This window comes from Schistocerca nitens, chromosome 4 (genome assembly GCF_023898315.1).
Source record: "Schistocerca nitens isolate TAMUIC-IGC-003100 chromosome 4, iqSchNite1.1, whole genome shotgun sequence".
NCBI classification, from domain to species: Eukaryota; Metazoa; Arthropoda; class Insecta; order Orthoptera; family Acrididae; genus Schistocerca; species Schistocerca nitens.
In genome coordinates this window covers 158,176,779-158,191,379 of record NC_064617.1, presented here as the reverse complement: position 1 = coordinate 158,191,379, position 14,601 = coordinate 158,176,779, and the positions used below count along the sequence as shown (strand labels likewise).

At 41.5% G+C, this 14,601-nt stretch overlaps 1 protein-coding gene across 1 annotated transcript in view; it reads left to right on the top strand.

Annotated features, from left to right (window-relative positions):
• The window catches only part of LOC126252175 (uncharacterized), a 436,577-nt gene extending 422,699 nt beyond the window's left edge, over positions 1-13,878 (top strand). The window contains exon 4 of the mRNA XM_049953045.1: positions 13,172-13,878. Coding sequence (XP_049809002.1) covers positions 13,172-13,281 — 110 coding nt within the window. The 3' untranslated portion in view covers positions 13,282-13,878. The remainder of the gene's footprint in view (positions 1-13,171) is intronic.
• The last annotated feature ends 723 nt before the right edge of the window (positions 13,879-14,601 follow it).

Here is a 14,601-nt window from a genome sequence, read left to right as displayed (position 1 = left end):
GCACTTCGACTACATTCTACGCCCGCTTTGTTGCCTTACACTTCAACACAATAATGCCCGCCTGCATACGTTCAAGTCTGTACTTCTTGTCTTAGTGCTTGGCAAACCTTACCTTGGGCAACAAGGTCACCAGATATCTCCCTTTTAAGGCCAGAGCCCTCCAACCTGTGGTATCGATAGCTACGATGCCACAACGCAGGTGCGCTCTGCTGGGTTGGCACCACGACACCGACACCGACGACAGCGCCCTCTAGCCGGCACTGGGCAGCTCTACGAGCGCCGCTCCGGTTTGAGCACATTTGACGCCAAGCAGACGACCAAGCAACATTGTTTCTATTTCATAGTGGGCGACCCACTACTTGTAACTTTGTAACTTGATGTACAGCTTCGCACCTACGTCCTCATCTCAGCCAAACTTAAGTACATAGTAAAACCACTTTTAATGGCAGTACCAAGCATTTCACCTTTTCCTGCTCCTACTCACTTCCTACATTCGGTATACTCTTCAGTTTACAGGAGACGACCCACGCGCCGCCTTTTCAGGTGGGATACAAAACAACCAGCTCAGGATTTTCACAATCTAACGCGGAAATTCTACAGAATTTGGCACAATACCCCTTAGGAAGAGATCCAATAACTTTTTCAATCAACTGCACAGGGGTCAGATACGGCCCAACACTTTATCGACTTGTTCAATTTCTAAGGCTCTTCTTCTTGAATAAATCATCCGTTGTTCTGAAATTGTAATTATTTATGTCTGTGTATGTAGGTGACGTCTACCTGTCTTCTCCCATTTCGATAAAATCTTCTTGGTTTTTTTTTTTTTTTTTTTTTTGTATTAAGTGGGTTTTCAAAGGTAATACAGTAGTAACGTGGTTGAAAGTAATAAACTCCATCCGAGCAGGCCTTGTAAGGCCCAGTGGTACCGACCGGCCGCCGTGTCATTCTCAGCCCACAGGCGTCACTGGATATGGATGTGGAGGGGCACATGGTCAGCACACCTCTCTCCCGGCCATATGTCTGTTTACGAGACCTGAGCCGCTACTTCTCAGTCAAGTGGCTCCTCAGTTTGCCTCACAAGGGCTGAGTGCACACCGCTTGCCGACAGCACTCGGCTGACCGGATGGTCACCCATCCAAGTGCCAGCCCAGCCCGACAGGCGTTAACTTGTATGACGGGAACGGGTGTTACCACCGCTACAAAGCCGTTGGCTTGAGAGTAATAAAGTTATTAGCTGTTTCTTAAATGTAGTTTTTCAGATTGAAAAAATAAAATTTATTCGATATTTAATTTTTTGCAAAAACAGACATAATGTCTTATGGGATAACAGCAATCAGTGATTTTATAATGTTACTTAAAATCCGTCTTGATTGCAATTTTTTTTATTCATATGACCGGTTTCGGTTCATTCAGAACTATCTTCAGATTTGATATTTCAGTTACAGGAGTAACCCGTCAAATCCAGCAACTTTCACATCCTACGTCACACATGTGACGTAGCATGTGAAAGTTGCTGGATTTGACGGGTTACTCCTGTAACTGAAATATCAGATCTGAAGATGGTTCTGAATGAACCGAAACCGGTCATATGAATAAAAAATTAATTAAAAAAATTGCAATCAAGACGGATTTTAAGTAACATTTAATTTTTTATTTTCATATAAAAGTGCTGAAGAGCACCATTCTCGGTTTTTCTACTGAGTCTAAATCAAGAGCGCCTCATTAGTTGTGCAAAGAGTAAGAGTCACTCAAAAGTGCAGTGTCGTACTTTCTGCTAAAATCAATCCACATAGTTGTATCCGAATTATACCTATGGAATCGGACAAAGAAGAACACCTTGTGTTATCGCCTGCCCCACTCGACGAGTACCAGGTTAGAATTTATGTCCGGAAGAACAGACTCCTCGCGTTTATACAATTAATTTGCCCCCATGGACAATGAATCAACAATCTTCATCGCGGATGCACATTTAAGTTCGATCTCCAGCGGGAATCTAAAACAGCCAACACAGAGAACAAGGAACGGGACTGAGGATAGTTACACTATGGGGGAGTGTGGAGCAGCCGGGCATGGCGAGATAGTCTGCGCATTTGCGATAAACAATGCGTCTGCGTGACGCAGCGGTTTAAGCAGCTGCCTAGTAAGCAGGAGGTCCTGGGTTTGGGTATCGGGCCAGTACACATTTTGAGTCGTTGCCACTGATTCAGCATAAAGCCTCGATGCGTCTGACATCATTAGTTCCTTCCCTTTCCTTTCCTTTCCTTTCAACCTCCCTTCCACCTCCCCCACCGTCAAAACTGTTTGCTAAGTTCTTACGGATCCCAGCAATAGTAGGAACTCTGCATTGCCTCTGCACCAAAGTGAAAAGACTGCACAAGGTGAGGCCCAAGGCATAAGCTGCTATTTTGCGCTGCCCTGTAATGAGTCAGACGGTGTGACTAGATGCATATCTCCCGCATAGCCTTAGCGATCTCTGTCTTTTTCCACATATTAACTCGAAACTGACGTACTATAGTGGGAGTGACTTGACTGCGCTCGCCTTGGAGCACTGTGAATTATATTGAACTATTGCCAAACGATGATATGACCATCAACGGCTGAAGTAAGTAATAGCAGTACAGTGCTGTCAATATGTCAGACATTAAATCAATTAAATGAGTCGACTTGGAGAAATGAGAAAATGGCAGAAAGGAGCTATCGTGTTACCATGCGGAATGACGTTGTACGATTTGTTGGTACACAAGCGCAACTGTTTATTGTGTGAACAAGGAATAATTAACCACTCTCAGCCTTGTAACAGGGCGTAAGAGCAGACATCATGAGACTATCCTAACCAATAAGGAACAGGAACGAGCATCGCTCCGAATCAAGGACAATTATTGTTTCTTGAAAAAAGAGACAAAAAAATGGCTCTGAGCTCTATGGGACTCAACTGCTAAGGTCATTAGTCCCCTAGAACTTAGAACTAGTTAAACCTAACTAACCTAAGGACATCACAAACATCCATGCCCGAGGCAGGATTCGAACCTGCGACCGTAGCGGTCTTGCGGTTCCAGACTGCAGCGCCTTTAACCGCACGGCCACTTCGGCCGGCGAAAAAAAAAAAAAAAAAAAGAGAGACAGCATTGTTCGTATATTTTTTACTATTGCAAAATCGATTTTCTGTCACTGAGTGACCATCTTCAGTGCTATATTGTATAACTTAAATTGGGATGCACTGTTGTCACTAAGCTTACGGCGATCACATAGACTGAGGACCTCAGTCTATGTGATCGCCGTAAGCTTAGTGACAACAGTGCATCCCAATTTAAGTTATACAATATAGCACTGAAGATGGTCACTCAGTGACAGAAAATCGATTTTGCAATAGTAAAAAATATACGACCAATGCTGTCTCTTTTTTCAAGTATACCTGTTATCTGGTCGTTGTGCACAAGACAACATGGAGTCGCCAATCAATTATTGTTAACACTAACTCATTATAATTAACGACTTAAGTTCAAAGTTATTTAGTTATAGAAGTGAAAAACATATACAAAATAATATCATTTTATGCCATATTCAGTATACGAACTCCTTATCCCTTTTCTAAATTCACGTTCGTCTTTTCAGGTATGAAGTTATAACATTCATTTGGTTCAACGTAAAGCGTATTATCAAATTATGCAGCACAAAATATATTACATATTTTAAAAGTATGGAAACCAGATAAATGCGCAATTTGAAACAACATTTCTATTCGAAATTATATATAAATACTTATACGTAAATTTATTTTGTACCACACTTACTTAGTTATTCACATGACGTGACAATCAAATACAAAAACCTACGTCTTTGTCTTAGCGGATCCTGCACGGCGCTTACACTCAAAGGAAATGAAGTAATAAGGTAAATGTAAACTAGCGGACAGAGTTGAAATACAGTGTAGGACCCTAAGTATGAATTAAGCCACTACAGCTTTATGAGGAATTCCCTAAGTCCGCCATGAACAATACCTGCTACAATTTTCATTTCTTACGACACACTCTAAAGGGATATGAAACTTCAGATTCCCCGGATGTATAAAATGTTCAAATAAGGTACGAGAATGTAGCCCGGCAGCGTCTTAGACGACCGCTGACATTTCGGCTGGCGAAGACACTGTCATTTTCGAGGCACAAATGTGATGAGAGAGGTCTGTGCAAGAAAATTTAAAAGCTCGGTAGCCGGGGTTGCGCCCTCCAAGAATTTTCATACAGCTTATGCAGAAAGGCAACTTTCACGCTGTAAACCCCTAGCGCTGTCATGTCAACTAAACATGACGAAACTGCAATTATCGATAATGAATATTAATTACCAATGGGTGAGCCAGTAGCATATGCCTGTCCCTCCAATGTTTGAACAGGGTACTTGCTAATTTAATCACAACTGCATCCTTAATAACACCATCTCAAAAACTGGAAATGAACACTAAAATCTTTGTGTGGTTATACTCTATGGAATGACAGGAACCAAGCAATGTTTTCAACAGCATATCTGTTGTTTGAATCGTAAATGGAATTTAGAAGACTGAGTGAAACCTTAACTCGATATTTAATCTTTTTATGTAATGCACAGAATGTGGTAGGGCATGGGACCAAACTTTCCTTTATAATTCTTGCTGGCCTTAGATTCATTTGCATGACTCAACACATTTTAAAGTATGATTTACGAGGTACGACCGGAACGTAAGCTATACGGAAAAATATTTCTTTAACTCTCATGTGAGGATTATACCATCAAGTTTTAGAAGCAGCTTTGAATATGATCTACGACGCATTTAACTACATACGCTAATGTTACAATAAAGCAAACATGTATCTACCAGAAAGGAAGTCATCTATTATAATTGAAATTTTAGTTTTAACTTTATTTTATACAGAGCATCTAGATATAACAAGTGTCTACTTAAGGAAGAAGACATTGTTTCAGACTTTAGCGGAATTGTTGGTCAGCATCACATTACTAATTAACGGTCTCATTCAAAGAAATTTTTGTCTAAATCCAAAATCTAAATATAATACGAAAATTCATGTAGACTATTTAGTTGTAGCAGGCTGCAAAGTACCTGGTACAAATTTGCAGTACATATCAAAAACCCCTCAGGAATAGGGAAACCTGAATATTCCAGTGAGGTGTAGGTGAGGTGGTACATCTTTTACGATATGTACCAAAAATTGGCGCCAACGTCAGACATCTTGAATCTAAGTCACTTTTTTAATGGAAAGGGGCTCTTGTGAGATATCACATAACATCAGCATTTTCTGGCAAGCTAATGCCTGTAAACAGACTCGAAGTAGCAGTTGCGGTTCAAAAGTTACAGAACATTTTTATTGGAATTATAGGCAGGATTCTTCTCCATAAACGACAGTCATTTAATGTGTTTAGCACGGTGTCCCTATAGGTCAACGCACATTGGAAGGCGCTGACTACACTCGCCATGCACTCGCAGAAGGATTTCCGCAGAAATTTTGCCACACGCTTCATCAGTGCTTTGCTCGAGATAGTGTCTGTTTCTTATTTTATATGAATATACGAGTTGCTTTAAATGACCCCCACAGATAAAACACAAGTGATGTGATGTTAGGTGATGCCTTAGAAAAATCTTATCCCCCATCAGCCTACGTCAGATGAGCGGTGGACGTTCCAAGTAGCTGTTCCCCTGGGTGGCAAGAGTAAAACAAATCGACTGTGTGTAAGAGGAATCGCGATTCATCCGACCAGAAGTCACGTTTCCAAAATCATCTGTGGTACAGTTTCGATGATGCCGTTCGCCACTGCATTCGTAATGTACGAGGGACATTCAGTAAGTAATGCAACACATTTTCTTCTTCTGAAGGCAGGATAGTTTTATTCGGGATTCCTGTACATCATAGTATTCCCCACAATTTTGGCTACATAACTCTATATTTCAGTATAGTCATCGTTGAGTGTGTCGGCCTTATGCCAGTTGACTGGCTGGTCTTGGTACCAATGTACTGGTCAACGTCAGAGCCAACGTCTTGCAGCATCAATGTACTCCCCATCGTCAACGTACCGGTTCACGCGGAGTGCATCTTTCATTGGGCCAAACAGATGGAAGTCTGAATGTTCGAGATCCGGTCCTTAGGGTGAATGAAAACAATCGAATGGATTTCTGTGAGCTCCTTTAGAGGGCACAGACTCGTGTAAGGACTTACGTTGTAATGGAGAAGGAGAATTAATATGCATGTTTGTGGTGACGAACAAAGTGAAGTAGTTTGTTCAGTTTCCTGAGGGTAGCACAGAACACTTCAGATTGGTTCGTTGCTCCCTGAGCGAAGACATCAAAGAGAATAGCCCGTCCAGAGTCCCACAATAACTTCGCCATGATTTCAATGACTGATGGTAGGGGTTTGAACTTTTTCTTCGGAAGAGAGGTGTGTGGTGCCACTCCATTGATTGCCGTTTTGTTCTCGGTTCGAAGTGATGCACCCATGTTTCATCACCTGTGACGATATTCGGCGAAACATTTTCTCGTAACGTGGAAGCAAATCCACACAGATGGCCCTTCGTTGCTGTTTATGGTCTTCTGTTAGGTGGCGAGGAACCAAAAGAGACGTCCAACTGTGCAGCGAAGTGGTTGATTCTGATCGGTCGATCACCTCGAGTGACAGAGATACAATTTTGGGGCTACATGTAGCGCTGTCACCTATAGCAACTTCGTGAAGCTATACAAATTACGCGATTTTTAAACCTAAACTGTCGGAGAAAAGAATTACATATTGAATGCCCCTAGTACAATTTTGTTGGGTCAATAAGGGAACACATAGTGGGAGTTTTCTCTGTAGCCCCATGTTCTACATGTGATGTGTCTAAATCACCTATTCCTGCTCCAGCATTTTACTCTGTCGCCAGATCTGGCACATATGTGCCAGAGATCGCCGCGTATCCTGCTCTGCTGAGCGGGCAAGCCTCTGACCACGCTCCTTGATGAGGCGTAGATGTCCGACACTTTGATGGCTACTTTGGTTTCACTGTCCTTCAGCTATTTTCGATAGATGATTACGACAGTACACACGAAGAGCCGACAAGGTTCTCCGTTTGCGAGAGTCCCTTCCTAATGCGCCGGGCTGTAACAGTCCGCCTTTTGTAAAGTCGCTTCTGGCAGTGGATTGCCCCAGTTACGGCCCTTACCGTCACCATAATGAATCTCCGTTCGTCTCTGCTGTGTCGTATGTGTCCGATAAGACACTAAGCGCCATTCAGTGTCACGGTGGGCCGTGGCCGTAATGCTGTCTTATTGTTTGGTCAGTAAATAGCAAACATTGTTCTTAAAAACAGATATGTAGCCTCAAATACACTTTTATATATTATTTAGGTGGCTCAGAATAAAATGGCGCATTACATCCATACCCATACAAATTATAAAAATGGATGTACCTAAGTATGTACGACATTCCCTCCTAAACCACTGAACCGACTTAAACCAAACTTGGTAGAACTTTACTTTCTGGAAAGAATCATTGTGGGGTTAAGAACCATCTATCTAACAAAGAGGTGAGGGTGAAAAACCAGTGTAGCCCACGATGTGAGAATATCCATACATTAGATGCTCAGTATGCGAGAATGAGAGCACTTAGGGACTTCCAACAACTTTACATATAGTTTCAAATTACGAAATTTGTTTTCCCACAAGATCCCACAAAATGAAGAAAGGAAAAATTGTCGCTTACTATATTTTCGCTTGACGTGCAGTAAATCTACAACAAGAAGCATGAGTTTTTATTACTTCTTTATTACTAACTGTATTCGTGACACATTTTTCACACAGTATTCGCATACACCACTGGAAATAGCACAAAATTACATCACTGTACGACACTTAGTTCTGGAGCTACAATGTCATAAACACTGAATGTGTGAAAAACTAATGCATCACGCAATGCTTCTAAATTTATTACTTCGTTGCTACTAACTCTATTAACAACACTTTTTGCAAAAAGTATCCACATTTTCCCAAGAATATAACTATAAAATATTTCATTGCCGGACACATATTTCAGGAGATAAAAACTGCTGCATAACGTATGACTGTCTAATGTATTTCTTCTTTGTTACTAGCGATATTCGCAACAGACTTTTCCCACGGCACCTATATAAGCCGCTGAGTATACGTACTAAAATATACCATTTTACGAGACGTATCTAAGGAGCTATGACATCATAAATACTGAGATTCGTGAGAAACTGCCGCATCATCCATAACGTTTCAATTTATTACTTCTTTACTACTAACACTATTCAAAACACATTCCCCAGACGGTGGGCACATGTACCACTACATCTACGTGCAAAATTATATCATCATATAGCATATAGTTCAGGAGATACAACGTATTAAACATTCAGCTGCTTGAAAACGAAACTGCAGGGTGAAAATCGTTTGACATACACGAAATATATGTGTACAAATACGCTTGGACCATACTAAATATGTGTGAAATATGTTTGAAATGTGCGAATGTAAGCAAAGCCATGGGTAAAAGCTCATCATAAACTCCTGGAAGGAGCTCAATGAAATTCGATGCATATGTTAGTTACAATGTGGAAGAAATATTTTACTGATATCAACCACCAGTCTCCTAATAGGACAGCGAAAGAAACTCAGATTGCAGTACTGGGTCACTGTATTCTTCGTAATGAACTTCCTTTTCTTCTATTACGTTTCGTGACAATATTTCTCGATAGGAAATACCTTTCAATGTAGGCTTATCATCTACCTGTTCCCTTATCATCTACCTGTTAGCTTGGACACACAGGAAAATGTAAATGTACAAATGTCGATAGTAATTATCCGAGGTAGCGCTACGTGAATTGTTATAAATGGCGAACACTCCTGTCTTGTTATGTATGTGGAATTTGTCAACATGCTTAACACGAGGACACTGCCTTCTTACACAGAACGACTATGCATCATGCACTTAATAGCCAGCTTCTATTTGAGAATAACACTACAAGTCGAAATTACGATTCTGTAAAAATATATTTAATAACAGTCACGCGAAAAACGAATCATTTCCCAAAAAAAAGCTCTAGTGTATATATTATTATTTTTTGCCTATTTGTGCAATCTTTTGAAACCATTACTGGACAACCTACATCCACATTATTCTTGGCTTGATACCGATCGAGGTGGCGCAGTGGTTACTACAACTGAGTCACATTCAGGAGGACAACGGTTCAAATCCATGTCCGGCCAGCCAGATTCTGATTTTCTGTGACTTTCCTAACTCGCTCCAGTCAAATGCTGTTATGGTGCCTTTGAAAAGGGACGGCTGATTCCCTTCCCCATCCTTTCAACATCTACAGCCAGTATTCCGTCTCTAATAACCACGATGACGACGGGACGTTAAACCCTTATCTTCCTTCCGTGTAAGCATTAGGTTTTCAATCTTCATTCATCAACAAGCTGCAATATCATTCGAGTTATCCATAGCTCTAATATCCCAGATTCTATTTTGCCTTATGCGTCGTGAGCTGCCTCGATTATTTACATATTAATTACGGTCCGTAAAACTTGCAGTGAACTACTCTCTAGATTCTTGTTAAGGCTTTTATTTATTTACTTGCAGAATTTCCATTTACCTCAAAATAATGTATATTTTTCAAACCACCTTATCGTATGGAGGGTGAGGCAGGAGGAAAGGCACATGCTTTGACACGTGATAATATTGATGATTCTCAACAAAAAACTTGAAATGAACATATATTGTTTTCATAACCGTACCCAGATACAAATGTTTGAAATTCACAAGCGTCAGTCGTATGCCCTTCTTCACCAGCACTCACATGTGAATACAACCAACGCAGCATTACGCTACGTGGTATTGTCTTTACTGACCATTTCAATGTGTACTTCACTTGCGCGTTCTGTACGGCCAGTGATACAGTACTTGACTGAAACGTATAATGGCACTGGATCGGTCGCCTTGGAGCCTCTGTTGGCCACCGAGGTCACCTGGTCTTACTCCATTTGATCACTGTTTGTGGAACTGGCTTAAGAGAGAAGCTTACAGTCGTTCAAAATGGTTCAAATGGCTCTGAGCACTATGGGACTCAACTGCTGTGGTTATCAGTCCCCTAGAACTTAGAACTACTTAAACCTAACTAACCTAAGGACATCACACACATCCATGCCCGAGGCAGGATTCGAACCTGCGACCGTAGCAGTCGCACGGTTCCGGACTGCGCGCCTAGAACCGCGAGACCACCGCGGCCGGCGCTTACAGTCGTAGAGTGGACATAAAGGAGAAACTTCTCGCTCGTGTTTTACATACGTCTACTCACGGAAAAGGCGGCACAAATTAGCTCAGATCACCAACATAGCAGCTATCTACAAGAGATGCAAAGTGCGTTGTAGTTGTTGCCGGCCGCGGTGGTCTCGCGGTTCTAGGCGCGCAGTCCGGAGCCGTGCGACTGCTACGGTCACAGGTTCGAATCCTGCCTCGGGCATGGATGTGTGTGATGTCCTTAGGTTAGTTAGGTTTAAGTAGTTCTAAGTTCTAGGGGACTGATAACCACAGCAGTTGAGTCCCATAGTGCTCAGAGCCATTTGCGTTGTAGTTGACGGTGCACTTTTTGAAAACTATTAAACAAAACATAAGCACCCAATGTTTCATCGACTATTACCTTGCGTTTGTCCTGTTCGCTACTGTTTTCATTAATTTCCCCCGAAATTGTTAAGAACTGGACATTTGTTAATATGAACCGTCCTGAGGAGGACCCCAACAAGTCGGTCGCAATGTCGACAAATTAGTTGATCTAGAAGCGGCCCAATATTGAAATTATTTTATGCTAAATGACGTTTTTGTTCGTAATCATTAATACTGTCACCCCTCGATTCATGTAGCTTTCCTTCGGCCTTAACCTATTTACGTCAATTTCATTATCGTCTTATTCTACACGCTGGTTTTCGTCCATCCTACGGTATGACATGTGGCCACGTGTGCACCTGTATACGCTCAGCGGTGAAGTTCGTGTACAAATCCTTGAGCAGCACCGCTGAGTCCACTAGATGCCTTCTTATGTCTCCTGATAATTTCCCACTATACCTGCTTCCACTTTACACAGGAAGGAAAATAAAGTAACAGATGTCTACGATTTTGGAAGTAAGACGTTGTCAACCGACCTGAGTAACAGCCCGAAGAGATTTTGGTCGTATGTAAAACCAGTAAGTGGATCAAAATCATTTATTGATTCCTCAGCGACCACAATGGCACCGAAACGAAAGATAACAGCGAGAACTCCGAACTCACTGTCCCTCCCTTCTACCGTCGTACGAACATCGGAATGGCAGATATTTAGATACCCGAACGCGGAATTGAAAAGAAGCCTCAATCGCTTAGTGCTGGAAAGGCGTCAAGACCAGACGAGATGCCTATAAGTTTCTATAAAGATTGCGCGAAAGAACTTGCTTCCATTCTAGCAGTAATTTATCGTAGATCCCTTGAGTAACGAAAGGTACCTAACGAGTGGAAAAAAGCGCAAGTCTTTCCAGTTTTTAAGAAAGGCTGTATGACAGATCCACACAATTATAGCCTATATCGTAGAAGTCAGTCTGTTACAGATCTATGGAACATGCTTTATGCTAAAGAATTATGACGTTTTTGGAAATAATCACCTCCTCTATAAAGATCCACAGCGCAGTGGACAACGGCGTTCAGGTTGATGCTGTGTTCCTTGATTTCAGTATGGCCTTTGACACCGTCCCGCATTGCCGTCTAATGGAAAAAAAAAAAAAAATACGAGCTTACGGAGTATGGGAGCACAACTGCGATTGGATTCGACTTTATTGCAGACAGAACTCAACACGTCGCTCTTAACGGAACTAAATCGACAGATGTAAAGCTAATAGCGGGAATACCACGGGAAGTGTGATAGGACCGTTGATGTTTACAATGTATATAAATGATCTAGTAGAAAGTGTCATATAATCTTTAAGGCTATTCGTAGATGATGCAGTTGTCTATTCCAATGTAGCAACGCCAGAAGGTAGTAATTTTCAGAACGAATGTTGCTATCTCTGACAATAGAGACTGTGCGTTAATAAAAACGTAAGATACTGCGCATACTTAGGAAAAGAAATCCACTACTGTACAGTTACACTATTAATAACAAACAACTGGGAACAGCGCCTGCCTTGAAAGATCTATGCGTAACTATCCAGAGCGACCTTAAGTGGAATGACCATATAAAAGAGACAGTGGGAAAGGCAGACACCAGACTCAGATTCATTGAAAGAATTTTAAGGAAATGTAACTCATTCACGGAAGAAGTGGCTTATAATGCGCTTGTTCGCCCGATTGTTGAGTGTTGTGCATCTATCTGGGATCCCCGTCAGGTAGGACTGATAGAGGAGATAGTGAAGATTGAACGAAGAGCGGCGCTTTTCGTCACGGGATCATTTTAACTGGTAAAAGTGTGTTACGGAGATGATAAACACACTGGCAGACGTTACAAGAGAGGCGCTGTGGATCTCGCAGAGTGTTACTATTGAAATTTGGGGACAGCACTTTTCAGGAGGGGTCGGAGAACATAATAAATCCCCCCTCCTACATAAATTTCGCGTATCGACTACGAGGAGATAATTCGCGAAATTAGAGCTAATACAGCAGTTTACCGACAATCATTCTTGCTACGCACTATTCGCGAGTGGAACAGGGTTAGAGACGGCCACTGCGACCGAGTGGTTCTAGGCGCTTCTGTCCGGAACCGCGCTGCTGCTACGGTCGCAGGTTCGAATCCTGTCTCGCGCATGAATGTGTGTGATGTCCTTAGGTTAGTTAGGTTTAAGTAGTTCTAAATCTAGGGGACTGATGACGTCAGATGTTAAGTCCCATAGTGCTGAGATTCATTAGAAGAATTTTGAACAGGGTTGGAGGAATCAGATAGTAGAAACCGAAAGTACCCTCCGCCACACAGCATTAGTTGGCTTGCGGCATATAATGTAAATGTAGATGAACACTTTTCACCTTATCGTTTCTCGCTCCCTGCCCATATTACCAAGTAATTTCGCCTTCAGTTCTCTCTACCACTACAACAGCTCTCCTGCTGAGAATGTCCTACAGTGTAGATGATTACCCGCTGCTGGTCTGTTTCAAAGCGTGCTGTGTTGTTTACCTGTCTGTAGGCGAGCATCCAGCGGAGCTGCACCTCAGCCTCAGTCCGACGATGCCCAGCAGGTGGCCGCTGTGCTCGTTGCTGCTGCTTCTGGCTCTGGTCCTGAGGATGGGCAGCTGAACGCCGACCCGCTGCTGTTGCCGCCTCGGCGGGAACAGCGTGCCGTCACCGCGGGCTCTGCACCTCAGGGACACTAACCTGAACAGTTTAGTGAGACGTTGTACTCGAGCGGCTGAGAGGAAACATATATGCTCTTACTGAGATTCTATCCGACAACTACTGGTATAAATTGACCTCTTGTCTTTATGACGTCAAAGAAACGGAAAGGATGTGTTACTTTAGATTCCATGTTAATGTGAGGAGAGCCACTAGGTGTCGCAGGATATAAAAGCTCCTGTGACAACAGTGTGAATCAGTTTAATTGGAGATCTTACCGCCACATAAGGCTTGTTAATCTCAAAGTGTCAACAACTGTAAATCAGTGTGAGGTTAATCTCTCACCATATGGCTATAACTGCTAATATGGACTGAAAAATCAGCTCAGTAAGTTATGTTCCCTATCTATTTTGTAGGGGAACTGCTATCATACAATACCCATGAAGGAAAGTAATCAAACGTCAATTTACTGGGAGTCGTAATATATTGTCTATATACTGTATTTAAAAAGTCTGGATGGAACTATTAAAGTAATTTCTGTATAACTTTTATTTACTTTTAAATTATTCTTAAACTTGTTGGTCCTGAAATTAATCAGTCTGAATGTCGTGAAGTTCGTCAAACGTTTATGTGTCCTAGAACGTATCGTTCACTATAATATGATATAGTACATGAAATATTTGTGGAAAAGAATTCAGGCCCACACACAGATACTTGAAACTCAATGATCTGCAATATAAAACAATGTAATGTTCAAAATGGAAATCTGAAAGTTAATGATTGAGAGAGCTGTTATATTCATACAATAACTGTATTCCTCAGAATATGTGCCCAAAATAAGTACTGGGACTTAAAAAGATTTAATTATTTGTATGTTCACACAATGGATGCCATTAAAACAATAAAGCTAATTTTATATGGATGAAGAATCTTACAAAACATTCTCAATTCTATGTGTGTTATTAATTCAGCAGGAGGTAAGTACCGCCATATTTGGGTGACACTGGATTGCTAACATTCTGCTAACTCCTAATATGTAGGAATCCAACACTTAAAACATATTTCAAACATTTAGGTATGTGTAATGAATTGTTATTCTGAGGATCTCCTAGAACATTAAATGTTAGTTTTTATCCAAACATATATCAAAGTTACTTTAAATTTTTGCTGAGGTATCTTGCAGATTTACAATTTCTTGGTGCAGATCATTATATTATTCATGTCGACTTACTATTGAGTAGAGTTCTAGGGTGGACGCCGATTTATCTGTTTTTGCTTCATCAC